We start from the raw sequence: 12,018 nt of genomic DNA, 5'->3' as shown, positions 1-12,018 counted from the left end.
TTATTAATCTTCTGTTTTAGCAGAATGTCCAATTTCTACTATTCAATCAGAATTATTTCTGGAATCTGGCTTGGAAAAAATCTGAAGGGTTGTGGTATTTGTGGAGGTGGTTAAAATATGATCAGCCTCCCTGGCAGGAACCCAAGTAAAGACGGTAGCTCAGCTCAAGATGATTTGCTGAGTTAGCTAGAAAGGAGCAGATCTATAGGGGTTTTTGGGGAAGACACCAGCATAACCGCCATCAATGCTACTTCTGAAGACAACAAATTAACAGAAATAGATGTACGTATGCATATGTATATACTCACATATACACATGTACATGTGTGTATTCATACATATGTCTCATAGATCTATCTACTGAAACAGCCTAGAAGCAATGATATCCTGGTAGCAGTGAGCACATCTAGCACCCAGATCTTGATTTCACAGGAGCCATCTTGAAAGAACTCCCACTAGCTAAGGCTGGGACAATCTGAACAACAAAATAAATCAGAGTAACAGTGTAACTCTTTGGGCAAAATAGGAATTGTGCAATAATAGGAAAAATATATATATATACATATTTTTTAAATTAAATAATTAATTTTTGGTTTTGTTGGGTCCTCGGTGCTGCTCACAGGCTTTCTCCAGTTGCGGCAAGTGGGGGCTACTCTTCATTGTGGTGCGCGGGCTTCTCATTGTGGTGGCTTCTCTTGTTGCGGAGCACGGGCTCTAGGAGCGTGGGCTTCAGTAGCTGTGGCTCATGGGCTCTAGAGCGCAGGCTCAGTAGTCGTGGTTAATGGGCTTAGTTGCTCCGCGGCACGTGGGATCTTGCCGGACCAGGGCTCGAACCTGTATCCCCTGCATTGGCAGGCACCACCAGGGAAGCCCATATATACATAAATATATATATATATATATATATATATATATATATATATATATATATATATATATATAAAATATCTGTTCCTAGTTTCTGACACAGTGCTCCTAAAACCCTTATTAATCTCCTGAGTGATAGGGGTGCTAGGAGTATCTTTTTATTTGGTCTTTGACTCTGGTTCCTGACACACAGTTCCTAAATCCCTTGGAATTTCCTGGGTGGTAAGAGCGATCTTTGTTCTAATGAGGTGACTCTGGATGGGGGTTGGTCCCCAGAAAGACCAAACCATGACCAGAAGCTTGGAACTTTCAGCCCCACCCCCACCTCCTTCCGGGAAGGGAAGGGCTAGAGATTAAGTTAATAATTGATCATGCCTACGTGTTGAAGCCTCCATAAAAATCCCCAAAGTACAGGGTTTGGGAAGTTTTCAGGCTGGTAAATACATCCATGACGGGAAGGGAGTGCACCACCAACTCCATGGGGACAGAAGCTCCTGTGCTCAGGATCCTTCCAGACATAGAACTAACTAAAAGGGCACCTGGCTATCCATCTGTATCATTTGTAATATCCTTTATAATAAGCTAGTAAATTTAAGAAAATGTTTCTGAGTTCTTTGAGCCATTCTAACAAATTATTGAATCCACAGAGGGTGTTATGAAAACTCTTGATTTATAGTTGATTAGTCAGAAGTACAGGTGACAACCTGGGACTTGCGATTGGCATCCAAAGTGGCAGGCAGTCTTGTGGGACTGAGCGCCTAACCTGGGGGGGTCTGTGCTAACTCCAAGTAGTAAGTGTCATAACTGAATTGTTGGACACCCAGTTGGTGCTGGAGAGTTGAAAAATTGGTTGATGTGGGAAAACCCGTACACATTTGGTATCAGAAGTATCGAGAGTAGAGAGGAAACATTAGTGTCTTTCCTTTAGTTGGTGTCGTAAGAGTAGAGGAGAAGAGTTTTTCCTGTTAGAAATACTGGAGAAAGAAAGAAAGAGAGAGAAAGGGGGAGAGAGAGAGAGAGAGAGAGAGAGAGAAAGCAAGCTTTACCTTATAGTAATAAACAAGGTATGATGGAATTAGAAAAATCACAATTTGCCAACCATCACAGTAATAACTGATTCAGGCAACTACCATCGAAAGATGCTAATGGATAAACTTCTGATGAGAAGTAGAATATTATACTCTCCAGTACCTCCCCACAAAATAAGAATTAATAAATACAACATCATTTTTCATTAACTTTACAGTGGAGAAACCTAGCAGACACACCTTAATCAGTGATAAAAAGTTACATCACCAACCAGGGACTTCCCTGGTGGTCAAGTGGTAAAGAATCCACCTTACAATGCAGGGGACGTGGGTTCGATCCCTGGTCAGAGAACTAAGATCCCACATGCTGTGGGGCGACTAAGCCCCCACACCACAACTACTGAGCTCGAGTGCCTCAACTAGAGCCTGTGTGCCACAAACTAAAGAGCCCATGTGCTTTGGAAGCCATGCATCACAACTGCAGAGCCCATGCACCCTGGAGTCTGTGTGCCACAACTAGAGAAGAGAAAACTCGCACGCCACAACTAGAGAGCAGCCCGTGCACCACAACGAAGATCCCACATGCTGCAACTAAAACCCGATGCAGCCAAAGATAAATAAATTAAATAAATAAATAATAAATAAATCTTTAAAAAAAAAGTTACATCACCACCAATGGGATAAATCATCATCCTGTGTCACTCTCTGATAGGATGCACTAAGAAGAACATGGCATCACTTCAGAGGTATTCCTGCCAAAACCGCATAAACACAAGAAAACATCAGATATACCCCAAACTGGGAAACATCCTAAAAATGTCAAGATCATAAAAGATACAGAAAGCCTAAAAAACTGTTCCATACTGAAGGAGATTAAAGAGACAACTAAATGTAATACATGATCCTGAGTTGGCTCTTGGACCTATAAAGGACATTACTGGGACAACTGGCAAAATCTGAATGGGATCTGAGGATTAGTTGGTAACACTGGATCAATGTTAATTTTGACTGTGATGGTTGTAGTATGGAGAGTTTCCTTGAATTTAGGAAATATACACTCAAGTATTAAGCGATTGTGGTAGGCAGAAAGATGTCCACATTCTAATCCCTGAAACCTGTGAGTATTTACCTTAAATGGCGAAGGGGAATTAAGGTTGCATGTGAAGTTAAGGTTGCTATAAGCTCACTTTAAGATAAGGAGACTATCTTGGATTAGCTGGATGGGCCCAATATAATCCTTTTAAAGTCCTTAAAAGTGGAAGGGTCTGGCAGAAGGAGGCAGTTAGAGGAGAAATGTGACAATGAAGCAGGTTCAAAGTGACAGGATGGGAGAACTTGACCCACCATTGCTGGTTTTGAAGATGGAGGAAGACCACAAACCAAAGAATTCGGAACAGCCTTCAGAAGCTGGAAAAGGCAAGGAAACAGATTCTCCCCTAGAGTCTCCAGAAACGAATGCAGCCCTGCTAACACCTTAATTTTAGCCCTGTAAGACATGAGCCAGAGTTTGACCTACAGGACTGTAAGATAATAAATGTGCTGTTTTAAGCTACCAAGTTTGTAGTTAACTTGTGACAGCAGCAATAGAAAACTAATACAGGAATAATGGGGTATCATCATCACTGCACTTGTTCTTAAATCATTCAGACATGTTATAACACACTGGGAATCTGCAAAAGGTATAGAGGAACACAGTGCACTACTTCTGCAACATTTATGGAAATTTGAAATTGTTTCAAAATAAATTTTTTTAATTAATAGGAATTACATTTTGACTTACCAGAATTTTCCAAATAGTAGTTTTGCAGGCTAGATTACCCTTCTAAGGCCAGAAGAGAGAATTTAGTCATCTTGTTATAAAAAAGGCCTAAGGGAAATAATCAGGGAGGCTATGGGCCAACCTCCAGAACTTTTATCCACTACTACTAAATTCCCTGGTTCCAGAGCCCTTACCTGTAGATAGTGACATGGGGAGACAAAGGACGGTTTGAACCAGTGTTCTTATTCCAGAACCTCTCCATCTCTTCTTTGGCTGTGGTTCCCAAAGGAACAGCACTAAAATAAAACCAAAAGGTTTTAAAATGATTAAAAGTAAACTTGGTTTAAATTTTCACATAACAAAAAGTTAACATATAAAAAGGTAAGCTGGGCTAGATAAACCTATGTATTAGGAAAACATGTTTGTCCACTCACCTTATCTTTCTGCCAAGGTTGACTCATTTATTAATAACCTCAATCACCCAATGAGGTCATATCAGAGGATAACTCTTCTTTCCAATCCCCCAACACACAGGTCCAGTAACGGAGGCTAAACTTCTTTCTTGTTGGGCGGCAGGGCAAATGTAATATTTCAAAACCATTTACATAAACGGATTACCCTTTTCCCAGGCCATGAGTGATATCTCATATATTACCACCTGCTCTCATCTGGCTCTTCAAGAATCCTTTTTAGGTTCTCAAAAATCAAGAACTGGATTCAGCTCAGTACCTCTGAATAGCTTCTTGGTTTTCCTTGTCACTGGGCTAGGCTGAAGCCAACTGTTTTATTCTTTTTCTTTTCTTTTTACTTTTTTTTTTTTTTTGGCCGCACTGTGGGGCATATGGGATCTTAGTTCCCCCATCAGGATCAAACCTGTGCCCCCTGCAGTGGAAGTGCAGAGTCTTAACCACTGGACCGCCAGGGAAGTCCCTGAAGCCAATTGTTAAACAGCTGTGTTCAACAATTTAACTTTCTAGGTGCCTATATTAAACATGATCTATCCCCCTCAAGAAAATATTTCCCCATAGATTACTTATTAATTGCAGAAGTTAAAAACAGTAACTCCATACTGGGAAAAAACTTAGCAGACATTTCTGTATTCAAGTGATCAAAGTTAAAATCACTAATGGGACAAATGACATCACATGCCCCTGATGTGATGTACTGAGGATACAACATCATTTATGTATTACACTTGCCAAAAATGGATAACCTGAATCTAGTCATTAGAAAACAATCAGACAAACCTAACTTAAGAGACACTCTACAAAATAACTGACCTGTATTCTTCAAAAATGTCAATGTCATAAAAGACACAGGAAGGCTAAGAAATAGTTCCAGGTTAAAGGATACTACAGAAATATGACAACTAAATATAATATGTGAGCCTAATTAGATCCTGGATGGGGGACAGGTGGACTGTATTTCTATAAAGTACATTATTTGGGACAAATGGAAAATCTGAAAAACAACTGTATATCAGATAAGATTACATCAATGTTAAATTTGCCAAATTTGATAATTGCATTTGTATAATTTTACTGTGCTTTATAACATAATGCTCTTGTTCTTAGAAGAAGTTGTGTTTTTTTTTGGCCACATCACACGGCATGTAGGATCTTAGTTCCCTAACCAGGAATAGAACTGGTAGCCCCTGCAGTAGAAGCTCGGAGTCCCAACCACTGGATCGCCAGGGAATTCCCTTAGGAGAAGTTTTTAGAAGTAAAAGGTCATGATGTCTGCAACTTAATCTCAAAGAATTCAGAGAAAATAATCACAATAATTAAATTGTGCTGAATCACACTAAATTGTCAATACTAGGCCAGTTTTGACCCACAAAAATGGCAATTTCATATAGCACAACCTAAAATATATAGAGTGATAGGTAAACACAGCAAAATGTTAACAACTGATGAATGTAGGTGAAAGGTATACAGAACCTCCTTGTACTATTCTTCCAACTTTTCTGAAAGTACAAATTATCAAAATATTTCTACTATCTCTCTTTTTTTTTTTCCCCGGCAGTACCACACAGCTTGCGGGACCTCAGTTCCCCCACCAGGGATTGAGCCCGGGCCGCGGCAGTGAAAGCACTGAATCCTAACCATTGGACCACTAGGGAACTCCCTGGAAGTACAAAATATTTCTAAAATTAAACGTTAAAAAAAAAAAGAACCACAAAGAGACAATTGTTGAAGTCAGTAGACTAGAAATGAATATAGCAGAAAGAAAGAGAGATAAAGACTAAGGCCTGGGAGCTGCCCAAAATGCAAATCAATAAAGTTATATATAGCAGAAAAGCTTAAAGTGAGGAAAATTGAGAAAAAAAACAAAGATATATTCTTATTCTTCCTTCTTCTACTACCAGCTGAGAAAAATAAGGACCACAATCACTAAATTTTCAGCCAACCATCTACAATTACCTGCTTTCGTACATATCCCCAAAATATGAGTCAACCTACTGCTTTTCCCTGATGAAAAAAAGGTTAAATAATAATAATCTCCATATTTGGAAACTTACTTTCTGATACAGAGCAGAGGACTAAGGTGGGCACGGAGGCAGTGATGGCCAGCACGTCTGAAAGATAAGAGAACCAACAGTCAATACACATTTAGAGATGTACTTCAGTATATCAACTTCTCTATTTTTGTACTGTATTAGACTCTGGGTGGAGGGGAAAATTAGGAATAAGATAAAAACAATGACAGTATCAGGATCTTTGAGATATTTTCTAGTTGGAAAGCTGCAACTTTAAATATCTTGAGAATAATCACAAATATTACTCACAAATGCAAAATAAGGTTTTAGCTGAACACAAATAATACAAGGTAAAAGAATAACCAGAGCTGGTAATGTTCAACAAAGAAATACAGAAAGCAAATTTTTTCAAGCTAGATCTTAAAGGAGGTGATGTTTAAAAGACAGGGGTTTAACGAAAAGAGAGGGGGACTTCCTTGGCGGTCCAGTGGTTAGCACTCCTCACTTGCACTGCAGGGGGCAAGCGTTCAATCCCTGGTCAGGGAACTAAGATCCTGCATGCCATGAGGCATGGCCAAAAATAAAATAAAAAATAAAATAAAATAAAATTTTAAAAGGGGGGTGGGTACAGAATAAGCCAGTGGCAACACCGAGTACTATACAACTTAGCCAAAGCAGACACCTGATGCAAATGGATGAATTTAAAAGGTTTAAAGAACAAGGGGTTTGAGGAGGCAGGGTCCTCAGTATTAAGCTGTCATTCTAGGAACTACCAACAAGTTCCAGACAACCTGGATGAACTTTAAGTGAAAAAGGCTGTCATATAATAGTGCAAAAAATATGAGAATGTAGATTTCTTTACTACCCACATGAAAAGGTACTTGAAGTAGGTAACACAAGTTTTCTACTAAAAAGTTGCTATTTTTGAAACGTATATATCAATACCGGAACTGCTTTTCAAGTCTGAGACTAAAATGTACCCAGGCATTCTATCTAAAGAGAATTTAACTGATCCAGCATTTACATGGTATTATGAAAAACACATGATCACTACACCCCTTTAACTCACGTTATATCGAATCTTTCCAAAGGTATTTGAGAAAGTTATCAGAGTGAAGCTCTGGGACCAAATACATTGAGATTCTACAAAAGTTTATTGTATATACACTATGTGCAAGACACTGTGGGGATACAAGATCACATTAAGATCCAATGATCTTCTAAAAAAGCTCATGATGTCCCTCATACCATTGATATTAGATGCATAAATATTTCAAGAACCTTACACTCTACACTAGAACACTAGAAGGGCCCACTATTTGAAGGAAAAATAATCCAACCAACACTTCCTTCAGCTCTTCCCTCTTTCCAGCTTTGGAGGCAAGAGATGAATACAGACATTGTGTACCCAAGGCTCCCAGAAAGAAAGAAGTGGGAACAAATCTCTTTAAATCAATTGTGACTCTGAAGTTGCAGGGCATGCATTCCTCACACCAGGCTACGTCCAGTCACTCAGCTACCCAGCAAGAGTTTGCAGATGTGGGTTGGAATCTACAGCACTCTCTGTCTAGTGCTATTGTCTCCCAGACAAATACCAATGTAAACTTTCCACAAGGCCCTAACAGAAACTAGTTGCACAACTGCATAACCTTATTTGAAATATGACAAGAGTAGATATCTAATCTATCCTTGCCTTTCATGTGAAACCAGGAACCCTGAAAAGATTTCTTTTTCCACCCAGGAAGAGTTATATGTTATATGTTATAGCTAGAAAGTAACAGTACTTTATTTTATTTTTAATTAACAAGCCAGAACTGATTTCTAGTTAGGGCCTGTCCCTTTCTAAATGCATTATACATGTCTCCCCCAAAATGTAATCATGGCTTAAATTGTTTTTGAAACTCTTCTCTGTACTGAGACAACAACAGTAATGTAACAAGAACACTGGACAAAGTAAAAAAGCCAGACTGGAGGTCTAGATCTGCGTAAGTTGTGTAACTTAGTGAGTCACTGAGCTTCAGCTTTTTCATTTATAAAATAGGATTGATAATACCTACATTATTGGTTGTTGGGAGGACTGCAAGAGAAAATGTATAGGAAAGCACTCTCTAAACTGCAATATACCCCATACATGTAATTTAGTAATATTTCACTGGTCTCCCAAAGGTCTTTAGAATTCATATCACATTCTTTTTAAAACTCTGCAGTGTAAAAATATTCATCTGCTGAAAATGGATTTGACTTTTGGAAAAAAACAAAAGTTATTCAAAGTCAAGTCTATGTGATCAAATTGAATAAGATCCACTTTTGGTCCAAAACAAGATGTGACTATAATATAATGAATTTCTCTTGTATGCCCTCTAAACTTGATCTGATGGCATGTCAAAATTTAGTTTCATAAATGTCTGAGGTAACAGGAACATTAAAGTATTTACATAACCTTGAAGGACACAATGAAGAGCAATCATTTATATATAGAATTTCTGATTAATTGTATGAGCACCCAACTAACTCCAAAGATACAATGTTAAGTCATTCTTGATTTCTTTTCTCTTACATCCCCCCATATATATGCAAGGCATCACCCAATCTTACCAATACTATCTAGAAAACTTCAGTCCATTGTTTTAGTCTGTATTCTCTTCATTTCTCACTAGGACTGTAACAGGAGCTCCTGAATTGATCTCCTAGCACCAATCTCTTCCCTATCATTCAATATTAGCAGCGTTAAATTACTGAAAAATAAAGCTGACTTCATCAATCATCTGCCTGCAAGTCTTCAACAGTTCCCCACTACTTATAAGGTTCACACTGCAGTCAACCAAGGCCCTTCTCAACATGACCTGACCCAATTCTCCAGAGCTATTCTCCCACAAGCTCCCTTCAGCCCTCTATACTTCTACCACACTGAATGTTACATTACCCCCAGACAGAGCATAGTTTCTTCTGACCACATGCCTTTGCTCAGGCTATTCTCTGAGTGGACCTCCCTAGCAGCCTGATAAACTCATCCTTCAAGATCCAACAACTCCCAAATAGCAACTTCACCACTCCTTTAGCCCTACCTGCTGCACCTGTCATGCTCCCACATCACTTGTTCATATCTCTAAATCAACATTGTGTTGCTTATTAATTAATCCATTTATCTCCTTTGCTAAATTTTGAGCTCCTCAAGAATAGAACTGGAATACTTTGCATCTATAGCACCTATAACAATATGACAGAAGAGGCTCAAAAAAATGATTTGTGAATTAGTATGCTTATTTTAAAAGGCAGTCTTAAGAATTTAGACTTTAAATAAATTAAACCTTGTTTTAGGAGGTGCTTCACATGTAGCATTTAATATGATGAGCAACATTCGGAGGGTTAATGACTTGGTGGCTTTGTGCTTAAACTGCATGAACATTACTAGATAGAAGCCTAGCTGTTCTTAGCTTAGTTCTCTATCTCAGTCTTGGCTTTGGCAAGTCATTCCCTGACTGACTGCCAGTGGAGTCTGTGCTACTTAGCTGGTTATTCCTCCCTAGCTAGCCCAAGAACTTTAGGGAGTCTACAAAATATAGAGCAAAAGCCATGACATACAATACTGTGATAACTAATAATTTTTAGTTAACCAAGCATTAAAAATGTTTAGCCAATATTTCTCTTAAGTGAGTTCAAGTTATCACTATTTTCATTCACAAGTGAAGAAACCACAATCATGCAATCAATGACCTTGACTTGTCCCAAATAAATGGAATTAGTGACACTACTAGAACTAGAAACTAGCTCCTAGAATTTAAGGTGCCCTTTCCATAAGAGTTTTGTACTACCACTAATGAATCCTAGTGATGACAGTCCTACACAGCTCAAAATGATACAGACTGGACATAATGTGTACAGTGATCCTTGGTTTCTAAGCACTAATCATGAAACTCCTAAAATGAACTGTTTAGACCCAATATGATCATTACAAGCTAAACGTTAATTCCACCAAAAAGCCTGTGACATCTTCTAAAATATGATATATCAAAGAATTCAAAAGCATTCAATTATGGTCAAACTACTTGTAATAAAGAAGGCAATCTGGCAAGACTAGCCCTGACACGCTTTAGAAAAAAAGACACAATTGTAAATAAGAGTCAGGGAGAAAAACGAAGGATTAAGATAAACCATTCCTGATCTCAGCTCCAAGAGGAATCATTCTGTCACAGAGAAAAACTAAATAAAGTCTGTCTATTTTTACACTGGGTGATTGAAGTGGAAAGAGAAATGAGAAGACATTTGGGGAAATCAGGAATTAAATCTCAACTGCATTAAAACTAACTTTCCATAACAAATAGTTTCCAAAAATAGTGCTGGCACGAAACTATGCTGGGATTTGTACCAACAGCGTCAAAAATCGCTATGGCTAGAAAGGCTCTGAGCAGAGAACGAGGCCTTGTCGACAATGGACAGTTCATAATGGAAGACGGTCTAGGGTATTTCTCAGGACAAGGAGTTGACACTACAGAGAAAAACTGGGGCATCTATTCCCCTCACCCACCAAGTAAAAAAATAAACAAACTGAAGTTCCTGGCTGCTCTGAGGCAGCAGAGCAACCACTATGGGCGCTATTGCTAATCGTCACCCCGATAGGGGTCTAGGCCTCCTGCACTCTCTACGAGGGGCCTGTTAGGAACTGGGACAGTGCCCACTCATTGCCAGCAGCTGGTGTTTGCAGGAGTAAAACGCAAAGGTAAAGTACACCAAGATCCTTCTCCTCGAGGCCCAAGCCCTAAATAAGAGAAGTTAGACCTACTTATTTTCTTGGAGCTCGGCTCTCGCTGCAGCCACAAGAGCAATCTGGGGAAGAACTATTTTAGAAGTGGGGAAAAACTATTTTAAAAGTGGGAAAGCTGGGCTTCCCTGGTGGCGCAGTGGTTGAGAGTCCACCTGCCGATGCAGGGGACACAGGTTTGTGCCCCGGTCCGGGAAGATCCCACATGCCGCGGAGCGGCTGGGCCCGTGAGCCATGGCCGCTGAGCCTGCGCTCCGCAACGGGAGAGGCCACAGCAGTGAGAGGCCCGCGTACCGCAAAAAAAAAAAAGTGGGAAAACAGAAGCGGCGAGAGCCCCGCGACCCATCCGCAAGGAGTAAGGAAAAGATAATCGGCCAGGGACCCCCGAAGCCCTACATGGTGCACAGGAGACGCTAGGGGAGGGGAAGGGTCTCTAGGTTTCCAAAGCGCGTGGCCTCCACCCACAGGTCCTTTCCCTGCCGAGGCACGGGGTAAACAGCTGTTAGCAAGACGTGAGGGGCCAGTGCAGCTCTCCCGAGAGCCGCCGGCACCGACTCCCACCCCACACTAAAGTCACCTCAAACAGATCGCAGCCATCTTGGGTTCCGGCCTGGACGGAAGTGACGCCGACGGCCCCACCACCTCTGGGCGAGGGGAGGGGCGGGGCTTCTGTCACGTGACGACACCAGCTCTTTCTGAGGATTGGGAGGCTCTCCGGATCAGCCCTAGTTCCGACTCTTCGCATATCTTCTGTGCGCAGTTAGTCTCTGACCCCTCCTCTCTCAGCTGACTTCTAAAAAGTGGTAAGTTTTCCGCAGAACTGCCGCTGGGTCAAATTCTGCAGTCTACGTTTTACCTTTTTGTTTTCAGAGGTGCTTCACAGGTAGCACCTCTAAAAACACTCATTTTGTTTAGCACCACAAAGCAGAGGGCTTGCCCAGATTCTTCACTGAGGACTTCTCAGTCTAGTTTCACGCCTTCCCCCTCCCAGGTGGGACTAAAAAGTATTATAGGGTGACTGAGACATGCAGGGAAAAAGATACTTTCGGCTTGCAGCAACATGGATGAACCAAAAGATTATCATACTAAAGTAAGTCAGAAAGAAAAAGACAAATAACATATCACA

At 40.3% G+C, this 12,018-nt stretch overlaps 1 protein-coding gene across 1 annotated transcript in view; it reads right to left on the bottom strand.

Annotated features, from left to right (window-relative positions):
- Positions 1-11,552, bottom strand: part of SDHC (succinate dehydrogenase complex subunit C) — a 28,038-nt gene extending 16,486 nt beyond the window's left edge. Inside the window, exons 1-3 of the mRNA XM_079939475.1 lie at positions 11,470-11,552; positions 6,176-6,232; positions 3,849-3,950 (exon numbers count right to left, since the gene is read on the bottom strand). Coding sequence (XP_079795601.1) covers positions 3,849-3,950; positions 6,176-6,232; positions 11,470-11,489 — 179 coding nt within the window. The 5' untranslated portion in view covers positions 11,490-11,552. The remainder of the gene's footprint in view (positions 1-3,848; positions 3,951-6,175; positions 6,233-11,469) is intronic.
- Between the last annotated feature and the right edge of the window lie 466 nt (positions 11,553-12,018).

The sequence above is a fragment of the Stenella coeruleoalba genome, assembly GCF_951394435.1.
Source record: "Stenella coeruleoalba genome assembly, chromosome: 1".
NCBI classification, from domain to species: domain Eukaryota; kingdom Metazoa; phylum Chordata; class Mammalia; order Artiodactyla; family Delphinidae; genus Stenella; species Stenella coeruleoalba.
The sequence above is the reverse complement of the archived record's forward strand: the minus strand, read 5'-3'. Positions and strand labels throughout refer to the sequence as shown.